Source organism: Pongo pygmaeus, chromosome 2 (genome assembly GCF_028885625.2).
Source record: "Pongo pygmaeus isolate AG05252 chromosome 2, NHGRI_mPonPyg2-v2.0_pri, whole genome shotgun sequence".
Lineage (NCBI taxonomy): Eukaryota > Metazoa > Chordata > Mammalia > Primates > Hominidae > Pongo > Pongo pygmaeus.
The window spans coordinates 32818451-32845690 of record NC_085930.1 but is presented as its reverse complement, the minus strand read 5'-3'; the positions used below and the strand labels follow the sequence as shown (position 1 = coordinate 32845690).

Genomic DNA, 27240 nt, shown 5'->3' with positions numbered 1-27240 from the left:
AAAAGTCAATGAAATGAATGACACAGTTTTTTTAAATTTTTAAATTTTTTTTTTTTTAGACAGGGTCTCACTGCTGCCCAGGCTGGAGTGTAGTGGCAGGATCATGGCTCACTTCAGCCTCGACCTCCCTGGGCTCAGGTGATCCTCCCCGCTTAGCCTCCTGAGTAGCTGGGACTACAGATGCATGCCCTCACGCCTGGATAATTAAAAAAAATTTTTTTGTAGGATCAGGGTCTCACTATGTTGCCTCAGCTGGTCTCAAACTCCTGGGGTCAAGTGATCTGCCTGCCCTGGCCTCCCAAAGTGGCTGGGATTACAGGTGTGAGTCACTGCACCTGGCCTCACAGTTTTAACATGACAGCATTAATAAGGAGTGTTTTAAGCAGGGCAGAGTGGCATGTATGTGTAGTCCCAGCTACTCAGGAGGCTGAGGACGGAGGATCACTTGAGACCAGGTTTTCAAGACCAGCCTAGACAACATAGTAAGATCTTGTTATCAAAAAAGAAAAAAAAAATGTTTTACAAGGTAATTTAAAGGGAATAATAAAAAATAATTTCTAAAATCTAAGATGTGAGGTCAATGTCAGGATTTGTATGACTCTCAATCTATCACTTTTTGATACTGCAGGTGGAAGGAAGTTTTATAGAAAAGGCCCCAGGTTGGCAATTCAGGTGCCCAGACACAGAACTAGATTCATACTGGCACGACTACCTCCTCCTTAGTCTTAATATTTACCCTACTGTATAAATGCAAGGCAAAAGAATGCTAAGGCAGAACACACAGTGAGTAGGGGCATACACTATAGAAACAATTGCCTAGTTCATGATCTCATCTTTTGAAAAAGCGGGGCATCTCTGGGAGTCAGCCATTGCAACAGCATCTATTGAACAACTGTATACTGCAAAGCTGCTCTCAAGTACAAGGCACTGTGCTTGACGGGATTCTGCCATCTTATATGTGAAACTGTAATAAGAAGATATGCCAGTGGTAAAACCCAGTCTCTACTAAAAATACAAAAATTAGCCTGGTGATAGTGGCATGTACCTGTAAACCCAGCTACTTGGGAGGCTGAAGCAGGAGAATCGCTTGAGCTTAAGAGACGGAGGTTGCAGTGGGCCGAGATCGTGCCACTCCACTCCAGTCTGGGTGACACAGTGAGACCCTGTCTCAAAAAAAAAAAGAAGAAAAAAAGGCTGGGCACGGTGGCTTGCGCCTGTAATCTCAGCACTTTGGGAGACCGAAGGGGGCGGATCACTTGAGGTCAGAAGTTTGAGACCAGTTTGGCCAATGGTAAAACCCCATCTCTACTAAAAATACAAAAATTAGCTGGGTGTGGTGGCACACGCCTGTGATTCCAGCTACTCGAGGTCTGAAGCAGGAGAATCGCTTGAACCTGGGAGGCAGAGGTTGCAGTGAGCCAAGATCACGCCATTGCACGCCAGCCTGGCAACAGAGCGAGACTCTGTCTAAATGAATAAATAAATAATAAAAAAGAAGAAGATATGTTAAGTTGGGAGTGGTGGCTCACGCCTGTAATCCCAACGCTTTGGGAGGTCGAGTTGGGCGGATCCCTTGAGGTCAGAAGTTCAAGACCAGCCTGGCCAATGGTGAAACCCCATCTCTACTAAAAACACAAAAATTAGCCGGGTATGGTGGCACATGCCTGTGATTCCAGCTACTCAGGAGACTGAGGTATGAGGATCACTTGAATCTAGGAGGCAGAGATTGCAGTGGGCTGAGACTGTGCCACTGCACTCCAGCTTGGACGACAAAGTGAGACTCTGTCTCAAAAAAAAAAAAAAAAAAGAAGATATGTTAAAATGGAGTTCTAGCAGCATTCTGTGGGGCTCAGGGTTCTTTCCAAGGCCACTAATGCTGGCCCTGGCTGGAGGGCTGTTCCATATGGAAGAAATAACTAGAGAAATCTGACAACACAGTATGTTATAAAGCATAATGCAAAAGTCTTTCCCCTCTGTTCCTAACTACCATCACCACCATTCTCCAGAGGCAAAGCTGGGACAACTTGTCTCTTGCTATTGCTAGCTCTGTTAGAGCAAGAGATGGCCATGAGAAGTGCTAAAATATAGGCAGTTGAGAGACCCAGTACAACAAAATGACTCCTAAATATGAATTCAAGTCTTGGCTCTGCCATGACCTTAGCCTTGTTTTCTGGTATCTTTAAGTCTGTTTTCCTTACATAAAGCAGTATGGCTTCAAGGTAGCACAGAGGTTTTCCATCCTGGTGCACATCAGAATCACCTGGAGAGATTTAAAAATATCTATACCTATGCTCTTTGCAGTCCACTTGTATTTGAAACTCTAAAGGCTTATTGTGGAAAAAATAGGAGTGCAAAAGATTTATTGGAAAGAAAAAAAAAACTCTAGGGACCAGTATGTTTTAAAAGTACTTTGGGTAAAGAGTCATTTCTCCAAAGAAGAAATACAAATTGCCAATAAACACACAAAAAGATGCTCAACATCATTAGCCATTAGGGAAATGCAAGTCAACAACCATAATGAGGTATCACTTCACACTCACTAGGATGGGCTACAATCAAAAAGACAAATGTTGACGAGGATGTGAAGAAACTGGGATCTCCACTGACTGTTGGTGAGAACATATGATGCAGCTGCTATGGAAAAATCCGGCAATTCCAGAAAAGGTTAAACATAATTACCATATGGTCCAGGAATTCCCCTTGTAGGCACATATCCCAGAAGTGAAAATACATGTCTACACAAAAACTTGTATATGAACGTTCACAGCTTCATACTCATAATAGTAAAAAAGTGAAAACAATCCAAATATCCATCAGCTGATGAATAGGTAAATAAAATGTGGTATATGCATACAATAAAAAATTATTTGGCAAAAAAAGAAATGAAATATGATATATGATACAATATGAACCCAGAAAACATAATACTAAACATTAAAGGCAGTCATAAAAACATATAAGGTATGATTCCTTACATACAGAATCATAGCAATCATTCCCCCCATTTTGGGGGGAAAATGAAGAGTTGACTACTAACGGGAAGGGGATTTCTTTTTGGGGTGATAAAATGTTCTAAAATTGGTTGTGGTTATGGCTGTACAACTCTGTGACTATAATTAAAACCAGTGAATTGTACATATTAAAATGGTGAATTTTATGGAATATAAATTATATCTCAATAAAGTCGTTATTTAAAAAAAGAAAAAGTGCCTCAGTTGATTCTAACAAGCAACCAGGGTAGAGAACCATACAAAACACTTATACCTCATACAGTGTGGTATCACATAGAAAGTAGTAAAAAATAAGAGTCAGTTAACTATCAAGGTCCAGATTAGTGGTTCTCCACCTTGGCTACACGCTGAAATTAATTAGTAAGCTCTAAACAAACTGATGCCTAGGTCCCATCACCAAGAGATTTTGATTTAATTACTCATGTATGCAAATAGTCATTAGGATTTTTAAGAGCTCCCCCAATAATTCTAATGTGCATTCAAGGTTGCACAGCCAAGCCACTAGTCTAGACTATGTCTAAAGTTTCTTTTGGTACTAAAATTCTAACTATCTGATCTATTGCACTGGGAACTACAACAACTCTTTCTGGTCTCATGAGTGCTGCCCACCACCACGACCCCCACTACAGCCCCCATCACAACCACCTGCACATCTGTCTGGTCTCAACTTAAAGGCCACTTACCATGGGAAAGCCATCCCTGACCTCCAGGGTAAGTTAGGTCGCCCCCATTATACATCCCCCTAGCACTCTATATTTCACCTTTCCAACATTCAGCACACTTCAATTTACTTGTTCAATGCCTATATTTCTAGGACTTCCTTCCAAGCTCAATAAGGTAGCACCCCAGAAATTTTACTTTTCACTTGGACACTGTAATATTTTTATTTTATAGGCAAATAAATTAAAATAGGGATACCACCAAATAAACTGGGAGAATTATATATATAAACTCTAGAAATTTTTAATTTTTAAATTCTTTTTTAAAAATAAATTGCTGTGCATTATACAACATGTTATAAAAAACACATACATAGTAAAATGGTTACTATTGTGGAACAAAATAATGCACCTATCATCTCACATTCCCACCTTCCCCTCTGTGGCAAAAGCAGCTATAATCTACTTATTTAGCAAAAATCTTCAATATAATAGACTATTATTAACTAGAGTCCCCACATTGTATATTAGGTCTTTCAACTTGTTCATCACACCTATTTGCTATTTGGTATCCTTTTGACCTAGATCTCCCCACTTCCTCCCCAACTCCAACCCCAGTATAACCACTGTTTCAGAAGTATACATTTTTAACTACAGAATCTTTTAAAAAATGTTTACAACCACAAAAATAAAATAACAATTCTGGATCAAATAACCTTCAAAATTGTTTGAACCTTTTACTTTACTGCCAAAGTAAATCTAGCAACTTTAGCTCAAAGCAAACCAGACCTGTATTCACTTTTAAAAACTACAATAACTAAATCATATTTTACCTGGGAATGTACTTATTCATTATGGCATAAAAGCAGTTGTATAAATCGCTGCGTGGCAGTTGAAGATGCACCAATGGTTTCAGTAGATGTATCCAGCTAAGGGATGTGCTATATTTAATGTTACGTGATTTACAATAAAAGGTAATTACAGATTCAATATCCAAAAGTAATTCTGCTGCCTTCTCCTCTGGCACTGAAAGCTGGTCTAGAAAATAAATGTTAAAAATAAAGTTACCGGGGCCTGTTAGAGGCTGTTATTGGATATAACACTTGTTTACAAATATATAATACTATGTTAGTGCATTTAGAGAAAGACAAAGTGAAACTACATGAAAGTACATTTTCCCTTATACTTATTTTAACAATCATTGGCTCACAGATCCAAAACCCAAGGAAAACACACAGTCAAAACTCTTTATAACAGCCTTTTTTTTTTTTTTTTAGACGGAGTTTAGCTCGTCACCCAGGCTGGAGTGCAACGGCACGATCTCGGCTCACTGCAACCTTCACCTCCCGATTTCAAGCGATTCTTCTGCCTTAGCCTCCCGAGTAGCCAGGATTACAGGCAAGCACCACCACGCCCGACTAATTTTTGTACTTTTAGTAGAGACAGGGTTTCACCATGTTGGCCAGGCTGGTCTCGAACTCCTGACCTCAGGTGATCTGCCTGCCTTGGCCTCCCAAAGTGCTGGGATTACAGGCATGAGCCATTGTGCCTGGCCTTCTAACAGTCTTTTAACTTTAATACAGTTGTTTAAAGAAAATGAAGAATAACAGTTTCACCTAAGCATGTTTTCTTACCTAGTCTGTTGAGAGAGAAGGGAAAGAAACAGAAGACCTCTATACATTCAGTATTTACTAAACATTAGCACTTAGTAATACCTGACCTATATATATGTTAAACATAAGAATGGCCAATCTGAATTAAAGGGATAGGTAAAGATAGGCATAGCCCACATTCCTGGGAAGCAAAAGTGTTTTCTAAACAGATTATCACCTACTCCATGATGGGCAGCTGTTGCTATAACTTTGGCAAGAAGAGGGAAAGGAATTCATTCTCCACTACCAAATTCTTTTGTCCACACCAGCAATAATGTTTCTGCTGTGCTTACCACACATAGGCCTATCAAGCCAATAATTTAACTAAAATATGATGGAAAGAGAAACAAAAATACAATGCACTAGAGATTAATTTAAAAGAAGTATAAACTAAATTGATCCACATTGTGAACTGAAATAGATGTTGTGGGATGACTGGAAACCAATTCAATCACAATTTATAATAGTTTTTCTACAGCAGTCCACAAACTATGATTCATAGATAAACTTTTGGAATAAAGCTCCCCTTTAATTTGAGGGCTGCATATAATCATATAGATCTTTAATTATACAAAAATCAAATTTAAGACTACAACAAACCCATAAATGTACATGAAAAATCTAACATATAACGCAAAAGAAACAGTAAAAACTAGGTTATCTTTTTTGTTTCTTTGAGATAGAGTCTCACTCCGTGCCCAGGCTGGAGTGCAGTGGTGCGATCTCAGCTCACTGCAACCTTTGCTTCCTGTGTTCAAGCGATTCTCCTGCCTCAGCCTCCCAAGTAGCTGGGACTACAGGCGCCCACCACCACACTTGGCTAATTTTTGCATTTTTTAGTAGAGACAGGGTTTTGCCATGTTGGCCAGGCTGGTCTTGAACTCTTGACCTCAAGTGATCTGTCTGCCTCGGCCTCCCAAAGTGCTGGGATTCAGGCGTGAGTCACTGCACCCACTCAAAACTAGGCTCCCTTAAAATTAATAGACAATATTTCATAAGAATTTCCAAAGAAAAGTTCTAAAGCTATTTACAAGCCTTTTTCAAATTCTGAAATTATAAGAAGATTATTCTGAACAGTGATTCTTCAACCTAAGAATTATTTCAAAAATTTAACTCTGCTTGAAAGTGATTATTAAGCTTACCAATAAACTGCAGGCAATCTTTGTGAATAGTGTTCTGTTCTGGCAAGTCTAAAATACCATCCCATGATGCCAAACTATCACCTTTTCCTGCAACATTCAGAGCAATCTGGAAGAAAGATTTAAAAAGTGACTAGCTTCATATGTTATTCCTCATTCTTGGAAAATATGCTGTAATAATTAAAGGCCTGAATTTAAAAATAAGAACAGATTACAATTAAGGTATCCATACTCCACTAAATGTTGAGTATTTAGTCATGTCACAACCAGCAGAATTATTTTAAATCCTCCTACATTAGATATTTCATGTTGATTTAGTGAATACAACAAATTACCCAAAATATTTACATATTTAGACATGTAAATTTACACAATCAATTTTTGGTTTTTTTAAATGTAAAAACAACAGAATGTACTGGCAAAGAAAAAGTACATCTGTGCCATGTACATTTTAAAATTATACAGAAGAATACTTAATAAATTGAGAACATGTTCTCACTGTTTTGTAAGGTTTTTTTTTAAAATGTAAAATAAACTGTATTGATTTAAAGAATCTTAAGTGACATATCCAAATGCAACAAGTAGGCCTACTAGAATTCAAATTTAAACAAATCACCCATAAAAACACATGTATGAGACAACTGAAGAAATTATTTTATGATATTAAGGAATTACCAGTCTTTCTTTTTTTTTTTTGAGACTGAGTCTCGCTCTGTTGCTCAGGCTGGAGCATAGTGGCACGATCTCGGCTCAATGCAACCTCTCTGCCTCCTGGGTTCAAGTGATTCTCCTGCCTCAGCCTCCCAAGTAGCTGATACTACAGGCACCCACCATCACGCCCAGCTAATTTTTGTACTTTTAGTAGAGATGTGCATTCACCATGTTGGCCAGGCTGGTCTCAAACTCCTAACCTCAGGTGATCCACCTGCCTCAGCCTCCCAAAGTGCTGGGATTACAGGTGTGAGCCACTGCACCCGGCCAGGAATTACCATTCTTTTAAATGTTTCAGACTTTTAGTATGCTAGCAAGGATTTGCTTTAAAACAATCCAGTGAGTCGGGTGGGGAGGAAAGGATGACGATACTAATCAAACAACATTGGCTAAATGTTGATACCAGTTAAAGCTGGGTTATGGGCACATGGGAGTTCATTATACAAGTTCTACACTTTTGCATGTGCTTAAACTTCTATAATAAAATGCTCAGAATACTGTGTACAGTTTTAATTCCATTTCTGTTACATATGTGCATAGGGCAAAAAGGTAAGCACCAAGACCTTATCTGTTTTACCTATAGGTGGTAGGTAACAGATTTTTATTTTATCCTTTGTGGTTGTTATGCTGTATATATTTCCACAAATATATGTATTTCTTTTGTAATCATAACAATACCTTAATTCAAAATTTTAAAAAATAATAATGCACATGCACTGGAGAATAGTTGAGTAGAGGAAAACAAAGGGAAAATCTCCTATAACCCAACAGCCAGAGGCATACTTCCTTTTTTTTTTTTTTAACATTGCTATGATCATTCTGTATCTGCAAATATACATCCTATTTTACTCACTGATTGTATCTTGTTTCAAGAAACAATTTTCATAAACACCACTTCTTTTTGTTTGTTTTTGAGATGGAGTCTCACTTTGTCACTCAGGCTGGAGTGCAGTGGCGCTATCTCGGCTCACTATAGCCTCGCCTCCTGGGTTCAAGCGATTCTCTTGCCTCAGCCTCTTGGTAGAGATGGGGTTTCACCATGTTGGCCAGGCGGGTCTTGAACTCCTGACCTCAGGTGATCCGCCTGCCTCAGCCTCCCAAAGTGTTGGGATTACAGGCATGAGCCATTGCGCCTGGCCCCATAAACACCATTTCTAATGGCTACAAAAGCATATATTACATTCCAAAATCCAAGCCATTATTGTTAAATATACCAAACACTACAGAAACACACATTTTAATAAGCTGCTGTTTGATAAATCTAGATGTGGCATGCTCATAAGATAATAAAGTTTTCTGCAACTAAGACAGCTGAAGCAACAAACTTTTAAAAATATTATTCTTCAGTGATTACATTTTATTCATTTTAGTTTCTAGTTACCTTCCAAACTTTGGCCCTCAGATCAGCAGGCAGTGGTCTTCCTTGAATTATATTTCTCAAAGTTTCAAGATCACAACCTCCTGCTTCCAGAGCTTCTTCAAGATCTTTTTCCCTAAAAAACAAGTCCTATTTATTAAAATGAACTTTACCTCATACTTTTTCTTATTCAAGATTCATTTATAAGCACGGCCTATTAAAGGCTTGTCTAAGAAACAAAAGTTCTCAGCAACCAAAATGTAATGAATGCCAAGGCATACACAGCATGTTTTCTTGGTGGGAAATCTCAGGCTTCATACAGTCAATTTGCTCTCATTTTACCCTTAGTTTGGTTGTCTTTTCCTAGATTAAAGAAATTTAAAGAGGAGATGGGGCAAGCTGGCTGACAGCACTGTGAAGTCATAGTAATAACAGTATTCCCGGTGGTGGTAATAACTTTACATAGCAACTATGTGCTGGGCACTTTACATAGCATACTATGTGTGGGGCACTATTTCAAACATTTTATGTGTTCTTTTTAATCCTCATAACAATCCCTATGAGGTAGGTTACATCACTGACCCCATGTACAGATGCAAAAATGGAGGCAAAGAAGGGTTATAGACATTTAGGGGACAACTGAAGAAATAACTTTATTGGTAAAGTTACTATTCTGCCGGGCGCAGTGGCTCACGCTTGTAATCCCAGCACTTTGGGAGGCCGAGGCGGGCAGATCACAAGGTCAGGAGATCGAGACCACAGTGAAACCCTGTCTCTACTAAAAATACAAAAAATTAGCCGGGCGTGGTGGTGGGCGCCTACAGGCCCAGCTACTCAGGAGGCTGAGGCAGGAGAATGGCGTGAACCCGGAAGGCGGAGCTTGCAGTGAGCCGAGATCGCACCACTGCACTCCAGCCTGGGGGACAGAGCGAGACTCCGTCTCAAAAAAAAAAAAAAAAAAAAAAAGTTACTATTCTTTTAGGTGTTTACCAGTATTATGGTATAGGGTCACATGTCATATTACGGTCACATGTCATATCAGCAGTAGAGCCAGGATTCAAATTTTAACAGTCTGGTTCCTGAATTCGTGTTCTTAACATTATGCTCAATTCAGCCAAGAATTCAAAACACTGCAGCCTGAGACTATTTAGTAAATGACTATATCAGTATCATGCCTGGAGCAGTACCTAGCCTATGATAAGTATTAAATAAATGTTAGAGGGGAAAAAAGGATCTATTGGTATATTAAAGCAAAAGAATAATATCACATCATCAAGTAAATTACCAAGCAGTTTTATTCAGTCTACGATGTTTAAGGAGAAAGGCATGAATTTAATTTCATTTGTATAAGGTAAAAATAATTAAAAGAATACTTTTACAAAAGTATACATTGTTTTCTAGCCAGAAAATAACCAGTTAAATTCTTAATTCCAGCTGGGCGCAGTGGCTCATGCCTGTAATCCCAGCACTTTGGGAGGCCAAGGTGGGTGGATCACAAGGTCAGGAGTTCAAGACCAGCCTGGCCAAGATGGTGAAACCCCGTCTCTACTAAAAACACAAAAAATTAGCGGGGTGTGGTGGCAGGTGCCTGTAATCCCAGCTACTTGGCAGGCTGAGGCAGACAATTGCTTGAACCCGGGAAGCGGAGGTTGCAGTGAGCTGAGATTGTGCTACTATACTCCAGCCTGGGTGACAGAGCGAGACTCTGTCTCAAAAAAAAAAAAAAAAATCAATCAATTCCTTAGGAATTTTCAAAAACTGAGGTTTCAGTCATTGTTTATGATTTCAGCATACATTAAAAATCTGTACAAATTTTTAAGAGCTTCATAACCCGGACAATCTGTAACATTCTTTGAAGCAGCCTAAAAGGCAGGTCATCTCACTAGGATCAGGAAATCAGGATTTCTGTCCCATTTTTGTGGTTCTGAAGAAAATAAATTACTTCCACTCTTCATTTTTTTCACTAAGACAATGAAAACCTCCCCATTGATAGGCATCTAGGAATATTAGTTTAAATGTATAAATTCATAAAGTGTTGCTCTCCTAAGAGAAAGGAATTAAATGAAAATGTAATCACTTACAGAAAAGTACTCATCGAATTTGAAAGGTTCCTTGACAAAGCTACTACAAATTCATATGAACAGAAGATAACTAGTAACCACACAAGAAACATTTAGTTCTTTTGCTATATGGTCACCAAAGTGTTGGAAGGGAGAGGTAGAGAAAAAGATTTCAAGTCTACTGTTGAGAAACAGTTCAGGTCTATAGCTGATAAAAACTGGGGTTTATCTATTCTCTTCTGGCCAAAAGGTACAAGGCAGGCTGTTAGTAACCATGAAACAAAGAAAATTTAATGGCATCTTTGGTGAATAAATACCATATATTTAAATGGTCAAATGTGTCAAATAATGAGGGACTAAAAACAATACTTACTGGGATGAAATTATTTTACTAGATGAAGAATTAGAATTGTTCACTTTTTAGTCTAAAATCCTTTTCTTTTTGAAGTAATTTTGCCAAATCCCTTACTATTCCAGAGAACAAAGTTTGTATTTTGTTGCAAAATACTCAATCCTCAAAGTACTTTTTAAATCACAATAATGTACAAGCACATCTCTGTTGATACAGCTGCTGTTGGAGTCTTTGATGCTGTCCCCAGGGAACCACAAATGTGCTCTCCAGCAGTACAATCATGAGCAAGGGCTCCTTTAAAGACCAGAAAATGCTACACCTTAAGTAGTAAAAGATACTTCTTACAAACCTAAATAATTAAAAGTAACATTATTTTCTGAACAACGCATTCAAAGGTACAGTTAATAGACCTTCGACAGTATAAATGTGCTTATAAAAGTAGTAAAGAGCTGAAAATTGTTAAGGTAAATAACTCATAGAAGGATCAATCAGAGATAAGAATTCTATAGCATTTAGCTCTCAAATAGAATTCCTCTTCCCCTAAACCAAGTTTCTACTTTTAAACAAGTAATACAATTCTAACATACAAAAGCAAAATCCATGTCTGGTGTGGTATGAGTGGGTGAGTTGTGTTTCGTTCAGTCTTCTTTGACTACCAGCAGCTTCTCACTGACCTTACAAATTAAAGATTGGTACAGTTACACTGGACATCCAGACAAGGTTTTAAAACACAAAAGTACAGGCTTTGTCCATTTATTCTAGAAAGTACAAAAAATAAGCAAAATTATCTCCTTTGCTCAGAAAGTTCAGGACAGACCAAATCCAATGGTTCTGAGGTAGGAAGGAAGGAGAAACTCACCTCCTCCTGACTCTGTAACTTTGAAACGATTAACACGTGTTGGTATAATACTACAGGTTCCTGTCATGATCTATCAATAGCATTATTTTCAAAACCTAAATAAAACATAACAGAATTTCCCCTCACCTGATGTTGTGTGGTAAAATCACCTAATCTAAGCATTGTAGCCCAAGTTGCTTCAGAATTACAGCGAGGCAAAATGTCACTGGATTTATATGGAATTACTTTAATATTTATACTCAAGCTAGCAAATGAATTGGATTTTACTTCTTTAGCCAAATGGTGAATACCATATGGAAGCATTTGCACAATGTATGGGAGAAGGAAGCATGAATTTTCAAGCACTACCAAATTTAATATGCATTTCCAAATGCTTCTATGATTAACAAATTCATTATTAATTTTGTAATTTTCTGAATAAACCATATTGAATCATACTAAAATTATGATTTTTAAAAGTAACTGGATTACATACATTGTGTTCCTAAAATTAAAATTATAGGAAATAGGAATTATATATTATATTCCTATAATATATATTATAGGAAATCTCCCACTAGGAAAAAATGACTATATACTAACATTTTTCTAAATTCGGTTTTCCTCCCAACCATGTTCTAAAAATTTATTTTCCCCATCATTTCAAAATTTATGAAAACTGTTTAAATGTACACACACTCTCGCCAAACAGGGCATGAAAACAAGAAACGAGACTTAGTTCATCTCCTTTTTTTTTTTTTTTTTTAACAAGTATCTTTCTGCACTTAAAGAAACCCCATACCCATTAGCAGTCACTCGCCATTCCTCTGCACCAGCACCTCCTACCCTGACCCCAGTGTCTGCCAACCGCTGATTTACTTTCTGTCTCTACATATTTACCTATTCTGGATATTTCATATAACTGGAATCATATAATGTGTGGCCTTTATGCCTGGTTTCATTTAGCATAACATTTCAACATCTATCCATAATGTAGCATGTATCAGTATATGCTTTTCATTGCCAAATAATAGTCCACTGTATATGAATATACCATATTTTAGTTATCCATCCATCACATAATGGGCTTTTGAGTTGTTTCAACTTTTTGGTTATTATAATTATCTTAATTTTGAACATAAGTATCAGTAGTTCAACTGGTTAAGTGTATAATACATATATATTATTTGTTTATTAATTATTTATTCTTCAAGAGGTCTGAAAGAATTTAAAGATCAAGTCTATTAAAACCTCACTCAAAAACTAAACCCAAACCAGGCCAGGGGCAGTAGCTTATACCTGTAATCCCAGCACTTCTGGTTGGATGGCTTGAGCCCAGGAGTTTGAGACCAGCCTGGGCAACATGGAAAAAACCCATTTCCACAAAAAAGTACAAAAATTAGCAAGTTGTAGCTGTATGCGGCTGTAGTCCCAGCTACTCAAGAGGCTGAAGAAGGAGGATCAATTGAGCTCAGGATGCAGAGGCTGCATTAAGGCCAAGATCATACCACTGCACTCCAGCCTGGGCTACAGAACGAGACCCTGTCTCAAAAAAACAGGCTACAGAACAAGACCTTGTCTCAAAAAGCAAACAAAACAAAAAAAAACACAAAACAATAAAACCAAACCAAAGAACCTGTCACACTCATGAGGATGACTACCACTTTCAAACAACATAGGTTGACAAAGATGTGAACCCTTGTATACAGTTAGTGGAAATGCAAAATGATGCAGCCACTATGGAAAACAGTATGATGGTTCCACGAAGAATTAAAAATAAATGTCTCATACAACTCAGCAATTCCATATCCTGAAATGTCTGAAAGAACTGAAGGCAGAGTCTGAAAGAGACTTTTGTATACACATGTTCACAGCAGCATTATTCACAGTAGCCCAAAGGTGAATGCAACCCGAGTGTCCATTCACTGAGGGATGAATGAATAAACAAAAAGGGGGTGTGTGTGTACTGTATGTATAGATATATGTAATTAATAAACAAACATTATATATTTATCATATTATATATGTTTATTAATTTATATATGTAATTAATAAGTTAATTACATATTATAGAATATATATTTTTATATATAATATATAATGGATATATAATTGATTATTCAGCCTAAAAAGGGAGGAAATTCTGACACATGCTACGACATAGATGAACCTTGACAACATTACAGTAAGTGAAATAAATCCGTCCCAAAAAGACAAATACTATACAATGCCACTTATATGAGGTACCTAGAGTAGTTAAATTTATAGAGACAGAAAGCAGAATAGCGGTTACCAGGGCAGAGGGAGGGGAGAATGTGGAGCTCTTTAACAGATACAAAGTTTCAGTTCTGCAAGATGAAAAGCATTCTAGAGATTATATGCACAACAATGTAAATGTACTCAATACTAAAGTACGCTGAAAAATGGTCAAGATGGTAAATTTTACATTATGTGTATTTTACCACAATTTAAAAAAATCAACTCTATTTAATGTATTATAAAAATTCATAAATTTGAGCTTTAGTGTCAGATCTGGGTTTCAATTTTGGCCCTTCAACAGCCATGTGACCTTACAAAAGGAAAAAGCACCACAGCGCTTATCTTGTAGGGTCAGTTAATGCTTAAATAAGTTTCTGAACACAAAACATTCAGTGCAATGCTTGGCTACATAATTCTTTAACAAACAGAATCCATGAATACTATTTCTTTTGTTATTGTTACTGAACAACAGCTTACTTTCTTAAAATGACTTTTTAATCATAATCATTTTAAAGAATTTTGCCAATGCATTAAAAAAATTTAAAACCAACCACAATTCCATTACCATGAGATAATCACTTTTTGTGAATCACTTTTCAGTTTGTCATATGTGTGTATTTATAAACATATATATAGACATATATTTACATATAGACATCTATATTTATAATAAACTCAATTATACTGAAAATATAATTTTGAATAGTATTCCCTGGGTTTTATTATGGGGTTTTCATAGTTTTTAGGCTTCCATCTTGAGTTGATTTTTGTATACAGTGTAAAGAAGGGATCCAGTTTCAATTTTCTGCATATGGCTATCCAGTTATCCCAGCCCCATTTATTAGATAGGGAATCCTTTCCCCACTGCTTATGTCAGGTTTATTGAAGATCAGGTAGTTGTAGGTGTGCAGTCTTATTTCTAGGTTCTCTGTTCTGTTCCACTGGTCTATGTGTCTGTTCTTGTACCAGTATCCTGCTGTTTTGGTTACTGTAGCCCTGTAGTGTAGTATGAAGTCAGGTAGCCTGATGCCTCCAGTTTTGTTCTTTTTGCTTAGGATTGCCTAGGCTATTCAGGCTCTTTTTTGGTTCCATACGAATTTTAAAATAGTTTTCTCTAGTTTTGTGAAGAATGTCAACGGTAGTGTAACGAGAATAGCACTGAATCTACAAATGGGAACCTTGCTTTGGGCAGTATGGCCATTTTAACAATATTGATTCTTCCTATCCATGGTGATGGAATGTTTTTCCATTTGTTTGTGTCATCTCTGGAGGCCATTATCCCTAGCAAACTAAAGCAGGAACAGAAAACGAAATACTGCATGTTCTCAAACATATTACTTCTTTGCTTAGCGTATTAAGTAACTGCTACTTAAGAAAGGATACTTTACAGAATCATTAAGTAGGAAACAATGTGGCACATGTACTACTTTAATCTGTTTCATTTTAGTTCTCCAATACTGAATACTGGAAGTATAAACAGGCAAAACAAGTTCAACTTATAGCTGACAACAAACTGTATTTTAAAGGTTTATAGTATAATAAACTTGGAAGTAACTTAAAAGATATAAAAACATGTGGCTCAATTTTTCAGTGGAGAAAATAATTAATTTGAGGGAGTAAGTATCCTCCCCACACTCCCTGTGGATGGAGACAAAGGTAAGGGATGGAAGGGTGGCATGGATTCGTTAGAAAAGTCTTCATGTGGCTTCACTTTATGTTCTCAGTCTTGATTCCATGGCCCAAAACTTAAAGCACATTCTTGACAACACCCTTGACTTCTTCACTCCTTGCTCTTTCTGTCACATTCAGAAAGCTGCAAATTCCCAACATTAGGTTAATGTAACCAGTCTGCCTTCTTTGTTCCTATACTCTACTCAATGTGGGCTTCTTGGGAAAATAAGACAACTCTATGATGCTATCATATAACAATAGTGCCTGAAAATCTCCTATTCACCACTTACTTCAGACTCCTTACCCAGCCACTTTACCTCAGGTGACCTCACTTCTGACTCCAGAGAGAATATATAGGCCAGCAGGCTTCTCTTCCCTTTGATCTCAGCCCCCTCCAAAAACAAACAAATAAACATAAGCAACTTATTATTCCAGTCATTTTCTTCTTTCCTGTATCCACAGGAGACTTACGTATCTCTTCTCTAGCCTAAGACTGGTAACTTCCCCTGGCTCTTATCTCCACCCACTCCCCACAATCTTTCAGAAGCCATGTGCCATCCATTATCCCCTCTCTCCTATCTTCCACTTCTTTCTCTACTGGCTCTTTCTTCTGAGAAAACATGCTCAAAAATTGCCATTAGAAACAGCAATGTCCACCACAAAAACGTCTCCACGTTCTCCCTTTCCATCCAGCTACCAAACTTTTGATTGTTCCTTTCACAAAGAATTCTTGACAATATATGTAAGAACTTTTCCCTCATCTTAAATCTATCTCTTCCCCCTCTTGCCAACCCACTTCCATTTCTTATCCCTCTTTGATCCTCACCACTCCATAGGGACCACTCTCTGTATCATCTCCACCCCCTTTCTTAACCAAATCTAAAACACTTAAGATATTAATAGAATGTTTTCTGGGTTGGAAAAAAAATGTTTTAAATTCATGAAGCCTCTCAGTCTATCAACTAAGCTAAGTCAGCTTCACTAATATTCAAAATTCTTAAAATTGAATCCTTTTCTGTAATTATAAAAATAATGAAGACTAGCAGTTTTTAAAGGACCAAGTAGGGCCTATAATATATGTAATCACTCTACACTTAAATGCAGAGTATAGAGAAATTACAAAGAAAATCCAATTACCACATTAAAAAAATTAATATTGTGTCTTAAAGTGGCCACGGTCTAAGATTTATTATTGTTTTCTTAAAATAAAAATACAAAAGCTACACTACTGGGAAGTCAATAAAAGCCCAAAGCCTGACATGTAAACATCTTAAATATGTTATTTCTATTGCATACGATATTATTCAAACCTGTGAGTCTGCTAACAGTATTAAACAGAGCCAAGAGAAAACAAATAAACTCAGAAACCTTCACTGAAAGTACTTCTAGCATTCAAAAATATAACCTGTGATTATCTCCTTTCCTTTAAAATTTTCACATTTACTTACTTGAAGGGTCCTATATATAAATATAAACTACTCCCCATCAAAAAGTCATCTCTCTCCTTCCCTTTACAGCTCAACTTCCTTGAAAACAGTAGTCTCCACTCACCTAAACTTACTCTCTCATTCACCCAAAACCTCTATCACTCTACTAAAGGTGCTCTCAGAAGTCATTAGTCATCTTTCTCAGCTCTCGTCCCCTTTACATACACTGAAAAGTTTGACTGTCTTCTTAAAACACTCTCATTTAGATTTTCCTCTGCTTTCCTAATCCATATACTGAATTATTTCCTTCCCTGACATAAGTATTCTTTTATCCAAACCTTCAACACATATGTATTGAGCACCTACTACAGGCTACCCACTGTGTGAGGCACAGGGGATGCAGTACAGAAAAAAAGTCAATGCTCTTACGTAGCTTACATGCCAGATGGCTATTCCAAGGTTCTAGTCCAAGTCCTATCATCTAAATCCTGTTGAACAGAGGTGGGAGTGGCTCTGAGGTGCAATTTATTCATATTTGTTTAGAATGTAAACCACTGTGAGCTCAGATTAAACCATGACAGCTCAGCTTGTCCATGTACATATCCTAATCAGGTATAAGCCTCTGACCAATTACTTAAAACTCTAAAGTGAATAGCTAATTAGTCATAAGCACTAGCAAATTGTGGAACAATGAGTAAGCAGTGGCAAGCTGCATGTATTGAATTGTGGTTTCATGGCTTAATTTGTGCCACCACATTTCTGGGGGTTTCTTAATGCCCAGGTAATGAGACATCAGCACCAAAGCTTTGTCTGAACTTATTGTGCTACTATTGTTAGGACGCTGGTTACAAAGTACTACCATAACAAAACTCCTTAATTAGTTCTTGAATATTCTGTATGACATTTGGTAGAAATGAAAAGAGAAAACTTTGCTACAGATTCACTTGTACAGTAGATATGCATGGAGCTCAACGACCACAGTATGTCTTGTGCAACTTATTTTTAAATACCAACCTCAAACCATCAAAACTTTCCAAGTATTTCAATAGTATGATAGCACATTCAGAAAAGACCTTGACAACTTAAAGTCTTGTGAGAGAACAATTTGATACAATTTGATAATTGTGAAGTTATCTAGATTTGTGTCAGAATCAGACATGCTTGTTACAAGCATTTTAACAAGTTACAAATTTATAGGCCAAGGGGAAAAACACCCATTCACCAGCTTCAAACAATTTGTAAAATTTTGCATTAGGACCAGATCCACAAAAACAGCTTTGGGAGATTCCCTTATGAATAATGTAATCTCTAGAATTTGTGTTTTAATCAGAATCTTGAGCCAAGTAAAGAAGGTGCTAAATCTAGTCCTCTTGGCTTCACAAGGCAAATTTAATAGCTACAGTATTTCATCACTGTATGCAATAGGCAAAAGAGCTAGAGATCACAGAAATGTTATTCTATAAGCTACTAAAATTAACTACAAATGGAAGAGGTGTTTTAAATCTTAGATTTATTTTTGATCCACAATCCATGTAGATCAAATTACAGCAACGGTACCAATGGTGCCCTTTTCTCTGCTAAGAAAAAAACTCAGTTGTTGCCTAAGTAAAAAATAAAAAGATACACAAAAAACGTTTCTCATAACTATATGTGTAATGTTGCAATGCATTTGCTATAAGATTTTGACTACAAAATTGGAAATTTCTCTAATGAGCAGTCAACTTCAGCGAGCACTCTAAATCCTTTCTTCTTTCATGCTTTCTTAAAATAAAAATCCTCAACACTGTTCCCTTCTATACATATGAGGTGACTTTTCAGTATTTTTAAGGCACAAAGAAATGCATCCTTGTTTTTCACCCCACTAACATAGTTTATTTGGAAACTAAAAATAGAGTGTATCTTTTGCCTAAGACAGAGAATGGCATGAAAACAGCAAAAAGAGATATTACCTATGTCTATTACAAATTTCCACTTTATCCAAAGTGTAATGATAAAAGAAACATTACCAACATTCCTTGTCTCGAAACTATCATTTCAGAAACATAGTTGTTATAAAGAAACAACTGTAGCAAATGAAGTGACAACACTTTACAACATTTGGACAATTCTCAAGGGTACTATGCCAATGGGGATCATAGTTTGGCAAAGAAATACATACTGGGTTTTTTTTTAAGCTGGATTCCAACCATCAAGGAACATTTTTTTTGATAAGAGGATTTCATTGAATTTCATGCTGATGGTTAATCTAAATGGAATTCACAAAATAAAGGATTTCTGGTATTCAAATTGCACACATATATGAGACGAATAAATCTTTTGCATCACAAAGTGATGCACAGAGGCTTCAAAACAAAGGTTAGAAACTGTTTAAAGGAAAAATAACCCATGGACATCATTATTATTATTATTAGAGACAGAGTCTCGCTCTGTCACCAGGCTTGGTGTGCACAGCTCACTGCAGCCTCGATTCACCCCATTAAAGCAATCCTTCTGCCTCAACCTCCCAAGTAGCTGGGACTACAGGTTTGTGCCACCAAGTCTGGCTAATTTTTTTTATTTTTAGTAAAGACAAGGCCTCACTATGTTGCCCAGGATGGTCTCGAACTCCTGAGCTCAAGCAATCCTCCCACCTTGGCCTCCCCAAGTGATGGGATTACAGGCATGAGCCATCATGCCCAACGCATAACTTTGCTTTCTCATAGAGCTGTTTTAAGATCCAAATGAGATGTTATTAATATATATAAGCATTATATATAAAGAGTAACGCTCTATGCAAATGTATAGTATTTTCTTATATAGGTGGAGCATCTCAAATCCAAGAATCCCAACTCTGAAATGCTCCAAAATCTGAAACTCTTGAGCACCAACATGATACTCACAGGAATGCTCATTGGAGCATTATGCATTTCAGATTTTTGATTAGGGATGCTCAACTGGTTAAGTATAATGCAAGTATTCCAGAGATATTCAACCTGTATATCTCCTTGCTGAAATTATTAAATACCACCATAACAACTAGTTTAATGTAACAACTACTTTAAAATAAAAAAGAAGCAAACACTACAAGATTCCCACCCAACTATCAAATGCTATGTCTGCTAAAGGATAAGAAAAAACTCCTTTAAGCATCAAGAAAAAAGATGAAGACTTGCAACAAATGACTTAATTAGTCATCATTTTCTTAACTCAGGCTAAAAAGTTAGGCAGACCCTTGAAACAAATAGACATTAAATTTCAGAAAACAGGTTTCAGTGGCTCTTAAGTTCTTTATTTCTACAAGAAAGAATTTGATTTTATGAGCTTAATGGAAGGTACTTACCTGCTTTCCATTTGTAATTCTCAATATTTAACTCATTTCAAGCCCTGCCCCTTTTCAAACTGTTTAATCCTATTCTTTTCTGTTAGAGCCTGTAATTTCCAAAACACCAGCATTTAGATATCTTCAGAAGCTATTTTCACACAGTATTCCTAGAGATAAAATGATGAAAAAAATCAAAGTATCCAGGAAGGCACCACAATGCACATTCCTGATTGTAAAACCGTTTCAAATTTTTTTCTAAAACCTTACACAGCAGCTTGAATATAACCACTATTTAGTGAATGTTTGCTGAACTGAGAATGTTTTTGCTAAACTCTATTTTGCTTTTTGACACATGAGAGGAGGCACTGTCTTTATACCAAAAAGAATCCACATTTCAGCACTGTGCAGCAGAAATGCTTTGTCAAGCATATCTTCTCAATTCTGTCCAGAAGACTCCTACTGAAACATACTGCTGTATATTTAACTGGGTGCTCTGAATTGCTCACTATACTTATAGAGGGAAAGCACTTGTCGCCTCTCTGCAGTGAGTACACAGAGATAAAAATGAATTAATTGAAATACATTTATTTAGCATGCAAAAACCAATTACTAACTCAAATTATGGATATGAAAATATTCACAGGAAACAAAATCCTAGAAGTGAATTATTACTTAAGAATTACCTTTAAGCTGGGTGCAGTGGCTCATGCCTGTAGTCCCAACACCGTGGGAGGGTGAGGAGGGTGGATCACCTGAGGTCAGGGGTTTGAGACCGGCCTGGCCAACATGGTGAAACCCCATCTCTACTAAAAATACAAAAATTAGCCGGGCATGGTGGCACATGCCTGTAATCTTAGCTCCTTGAGAGACTGAGGCAGGAGAATCCCTTGGACCCGGGAGGCGGAGGATGCAGTGAACTGAGATCGCAGACTGCACTCCAGCCTGGGTGACAGAATGAGACCCCGTCTCAAAAAAAAAAAAAAAAATTACCTTTAAAAACTATAAAATCTAAATTATAATTAAAGACTTTAATGTAAACAGTATAAGTCTTTTTCATTTCTTATCTTTGCCTGCCCTCTAATTATAGTTTACAAAATCAAATAACTGTCACATCATAACCCCAATTCAACAAATGAAGTTCATTTTCTCATTTCTTCTAAAAGTAGTATCCAGCCTTCCCAGTTTCACAAGTAGACAATGTTCTTCTTAAACAGAGTTCCTTTTTCTTTTACATTTAACATATTTCTTTATTATATCATACCTGAAATTTCAATCACTTAGTTCTTAAAAGACATTTAAGTCTTTTCTCATATTGTAATGCTTATTAAATGGGGAGCACTGATAGTACTATTTACAGAGTGCAGAAAACTTTGAAAAATAACTTATTATTCTCAAACAATTCCTACTCACATCTCAGATTAACAACAATAGACGATTCTTTGTGGAATTATTATTTTTACAATTTTAAGAAAAGTTTAGCAATAACTTAAGAAGGGTTTAGCAATAAAAAACACTAATTAGAAGTTGAATATTAAGTAACATTTTTTAATTAAACAAACTCCCAATTTCAACAGTTATATAATTGAAGTCAACACCAAAATAATTTTTAAATTATGACTAGATCTTTAGACATTATTTCGGGAAGAAAGTCTCGGAAAATGAGAACATATGTTCAAATCCAGTGCTATTTTCTTCAATATCAAGAAAGGTAATTACCAATCTTTTCACTGTAACAATTTAACATGTTTGATTTTACAAATCCAGATTCTCATAACTTATATTAATTTTTTAAAATTAAATTCAAATCACTTAAAACTAACTATAAGCATTTTTACAAGAATTTCACCACACCCTTTGAGCTTACATAGCTGAATCCCAGAGAGCTTGAAAGCTGAGGCATTTTCTGATTACTTTGGCTTTCCATAAAGAATAAGCATTATACCAACAGACAATTCCACAGCTCACAAAAACACTGGAGTCAGGAAATTTATATGAAATGACAGCTTAGTATGCTATTGCACATAATTATACAAAAGTCTTCATTCATGCGTACATTCATTCAATCAACATTTACTGAGCCACCTGCCTTTTATCAGCCACTGCCCTTGACAAGTTCATTATCTAAAGAACAATGATAAGTCATGTAATTACACATATTTTAGTACAACATGTAAGGTGATATAATGTGACATATACAAATTCCTCTGACCTACTCATTCTGATATATATATAACCTAGAACCCTGCTAACTAAAGTGTGGTCCATAAACCACCAGAATTGGCAACCCCCAGCAGCTAGTCAGAAACAGAGACTCTCAAATTCCACCTCAAAATATACTGAATCACAATCACAGTTACCTGGAGAGCATTTTAACAAGCTCCCTAGATAATTCCAATGTACGTTTAAATTTTGAGAAGCACTGAACTAGAACATAACTGAAAATCAGCAAAAACAATGTCATAGAGTCCACATACTTTTAAGATCTTCAAGGTCCATCCTGAGCCTTTTTAAGAATGTATATACAATTTCAACAAGTTCAATGGCTTAGTTTCACAGACTAGGAACAAATTGAGAGATACCACTGACAACAAAAAAAGAAAATAGGAAAAACTTATAAAAAGTAATCTCAAAAAGGGATAGCTGTGTCACTTAACATAGCAACAATTTGTCTAGATAGGCCCTAAAAGTCTCACCATATTACAATAACACAAAAGTAATCGATGTTCTCGAACATGCCTCCTGTATCTAGACCATAAATTCCCTGAGGACAGAGACCTAGTTTTATCCTTAAATTACACTTACATTTGTAAACTGAATGACTCAAGTCATTAAGATGAGTTTGAGCTAGGCAATAAGATATGTGATACATTTTAGAAAAAATTCCATCTGACAGAGTTAAAATAAAAACATTTACTCCAAAAAGAAAGAGAAAGAGAAAGAGAGGGAAGGAGGGGGAGGGGAGAGAAAGACACAGTAGAACACCCGGATGGATGGGGCACACCTGTAGTCCCCAGCTACTCAGGAGTATGAGGCCAGCCTGGGCGACATGGTGAGACCTTGTTTCTTAAACAAAACAAAACAAAAAAAGAGTAAAGCATCCCCATTCTATAACCCATTCACCAAGCACTCTAAGGGCTCCCAATCCCAGTCTTCCTGACTCTATTCAAATCCTCTTCTGGGGGGCTGATGAGAGTGCCAGGATAAAAAGGAGAAAGATTAGAAGAGGATGGAGGGAAAACAGAAATCACTGACCATGTTAGGGTTCCTCTATTCATGAAAATTAAACCAGCAAAAATACAAAGACACACCAAAGATACATCAATCCTACAAGAGAACAAATGCTGTCTCTAGTAAACATTCACTCCATGTCCTCTGCCCATGTGAACCAGAGATTCTCACAATCCCTCTAACCTAAGAACTCCCCAGAGACACCTTAACTGTGGAAACATTTCCCCTCATGGCACTCAATGAGCTGGTTACCGCCAGTTTATGATACAATTCACCATTCCAAAACAGCAAACCTCAGGCTATAACCAGCTAGGTCACTTTCTGAAAAGTGTTGTAATGTCTGTCACTGATTCTTAAAAGGTGCATTTAATTAGTTAAAAACTTTTTTACTATTTTTCCAGATCTATTTTTCTTTTTTCTCCTGCCATTCTTGCAGGATACCAGAAGCAAAAAGACGTATTTTTCTGCAACTTCTCTCCAACCAGGTAGTTCTCATTCTTAATTTCAAAACAAATTAGTTGTCTTGTCTACGCCCTTGCTTATGCTGTTACTGTCAGGCCTCTGAGCCCAAGCCAAGCCATCGCATCCCCTGTGACTTGCACGTATACGCCCAGATGGCCTGAAGTAACTGAAGAATCACAAAAGAAGTGAATATGCCCCACCCCGCCTTAACTGATGACATTCTACCACAAAAGAAGTGTAAATGGCCGGTCCTTGCCTTAACTGATGACATTCCACCACAAAAGAAGTGAAAATGGCCGGTCCTTGCCTTAAGTGATGACATTACCTTGTGAAAGTCCTTTTCCTGGCTCATGCTGGCTCAAAAAGCTCCCCCACTGAGCACCTTGCCACCCCCACTCTGCCTGCCAGAGAACAACTCCCCTTTGACTGTAATTTTCCTTTATCTACCCAAATCCTATAAAATGGCCCCACCCTTATATCTCTTCGCTGACTCTTTTCGGACTCAGCCCGCCTGCACCCAGGTGATTAAAAGCTTTATTGCTCACACAAAGCCTGTTTGGTGGTCTCTTCACACGGACGTGTATGAAAGTTACTCCATTCAGAAGGCTTTCCCATCTCTTAATCTGATTCTGCACTAATATGTTACCTCTAAGCCATGTGTGGATATTTAATATCTGAAATGTGGCTAGACCAAATTGAAATATAAGGCAGATGTAAAATGCACATTGGATTTTGAAGACTTGGCACAAAAAAGATGTACAATTATCTAATTTTTAAAACAATGATTACATGTTGAAATATGTTAAATAGATTATTAAAACTGATTTCACCTGTTTCTTTTTGGTTTTTTAGTTTTTTTTTTTGAGACCGAGCCTCACACTGTCACCGGGCTGGAGTAGTGGCTCAATCTCGGCTCACTGCAACCTCTGCCTCCCGGGTTCAAGCGATTCTCCTGCCTCAGCCTCCCAAGTAGCTGGGATTACAGGCACGCGCCACCACGCCCGGCTAATTTTTGTATTTTTAGTAGAGAGGGGTTTCACCATGTTGGTCAGGCTGGTCTTGAACTCCTGACTTCAAGTGATCCGCCCGCCTCGGCCTCCCAAAGTGCTGGGATTACAGGCGTGAGCCACCGCGCCCAGCCTTCTTTTCAGTTTTTAATGCTGCTACTACAGAATTTTAAATTACAATATGTGGCTTCTATTAGACAGCCCTGGGGTTTAAATCCTACTCATTCTTCAAAGCCTAATTGAAACACTGCTGCTTTCATGAAGCTTTCCCCCAGTGACTGCCCCAGCCCCCACTGCCAACCTCTCGTAACACTTTGAATCACACTCACAAAGAATGAGATTAATTTTACCTTGTTAACACCTCCCCAACTACAACATAAGCAAGTTAAAGAAAAAAAAAACTATATCTGGATCACCATGAAGTTTTCCTCTGACACCTTGGAGAGGCCAGCGCAACGGTAATGGAGAGCTGCTAATGGAGAGCTGAATTTCTTAATTACTAATTATCTATCCCTTTCAACGATTTCCATTTTTTCCCTCTGGGATTAAAGTCGATGTCTATGAATGTCCTGTATTATTTTTAAAGTGCCCATGAGCTTTACACATACAATATAACAAACAAGCAAATCCAAAACTAATACATGTGGTCAATACACTTAGATCAACTGTAAAACTTAAGACAAGCCTCTAAAGGTCCCTTTTTAAAAAATGATGTTGTACAACCTAACAGTGTATCGTGAGATCAACTATTTCAAAAGTAGAAGCCTTTCCCAAAGATTAACACTGGGTGAGCAGTTTACCAAAAAATTATTGGCGGTCTTCCCCCACAATCCCGAATATAAATCAGGTAAGCACGCAAAAGCTTGGGTGCAGTAAGAGCAAAGTCCCACATTGCATACAAAGCTCAGAAATCGAGCTGTGAGAAATGTGGTAGTAGGGGAAAAGACGACTTGCGTGAAGGAAACGAATGATGAAAACTGTTGGAATGCAAAATGAGATAACAACAGCCAGAATAAAAAAAAGTATACCAACTACGTGGGAGGGATTCTCCCCGGGTCAACCTCTGAACCCTCAGGCGAAGGTCGCAGTGGTCATTTCAAAACGTCTTTTCTTCACATTGTATTTTAGTGCCTCAGATCCGCATCCAACAAACTTCCTTCTTCAGCCTACTCCAACTCCCACAGCCAGGACTCCGGCCAAACCCAGCCCTGAAGCCACCCACTCCAGCACACTTTGGAGACTGACGGACGACACAGGAGGACCGTTCTGAGGCCCAGCACCTGGATGACACCCCTCTCCTTGGGAGTCCCGCCCCAGTCCCTTGGGCAGAACCAGGCAGGCAAGGGGCACCCAGCTGGCAGAGGGGGCGGGGCAGGGCACCGGACTTCGCCTAGGACCGGCCTCTCTGTTCCATGCCGACGCCAGACGGCTCCTCGGGGACTGGCAGGATGGTGAGAAGGAAGAATAAAAGGGCACTGGAAATCAGCCCCGGCTTTCACTCACCAGCCGTCGCCGCTCGACGTTGGCAGCGGCAGTACATCTTCTCCTTCCGCCATTGCTGTTGACGTCCACGTCACTTTGCCGAAAAGTGGATCCGGCGCTGAGACCAACTCCGAAGACTCAATGTCGTAAAAGGTCTTCGGAAGTCCAGCACTGAGCTTCCCCAGAGGAGAAAAAAGAGGGAGGTGGCAAGGGACTGGAGGAACGCAACGTCACGGCGTCCCGAGGCCGAAAGGCAGCGTCTTGGGGGAGGAGACTTGGTGGAGGCGACTTGGTGGAGGCAGCTGCCCCTCCAAAGACTACATGTCCCAAGATGCCACGGTGCCGCGGGCGGGGCGGGGCGCGATGGGCGGAGTTCGGTGGGAGCTGTCCCAGTTGGAGGCCTTGTGTGACAACAGCGTCTCTTTTTAGCGTCCACTTAGCGTCTTCATTCCAGCTTGGCGTCGAAATTAACAAAATTAGACTTTAGAGTCCTAACTATTGGAGAAACCAAGGGAGATGGGGATTGACATAGGGAAGACGGACGTAGGAGAAGAGCCACAGTTCAGTAATTTCCTGCTGTAGCAATTTAATTTGAAGAAAGAGTGGGACGTAAGGAAAGGGGCA

The 27240-nt window shown here is 37.9% G+C and overlaps 1 protein-coding gene across 4 annotated transcripts in view; it reads right to left on the bottom strand.

The window, feature by feature from the left end:
* The window catches only part of TBC1D23 (TBC1 domain family member 23), a 64055-nt gene extending 37196 nt beyond the window's left edge, over positions 1-26859 (bottom strand). For 2 of the 4 annotated variants that reach the window (XM_054482996.2, XM_063661509.1), the window contains exons 1-4: positions 26638-26829; positions 8554-8665; positions 6465-6570; positions 4504-4708 (exon numbers count right to left, since the gene is read on the bottom strand). In XM_054482996.2, coding sequence (XP_054338971.1) covers positions 4504-4708; positions 6465-6570; positions 8554-8665; positions 26638-26690 — 476 coding nt within the window. In that variant the 5' untranslated portion in view covers positions 26691-26829. Of the gene's footprint in view, positions 1-4503; positions 4709-6464; positions 6571-8553; positions 8666-26637 lie in introns of all 4 variants that reach the window. The other 2 variants (XM_054482995.2, XM_063661508.1) reach the window with 2 other exon arrangements.
* Positions 26860-27240: the final 381 nt, after the last annotated feature.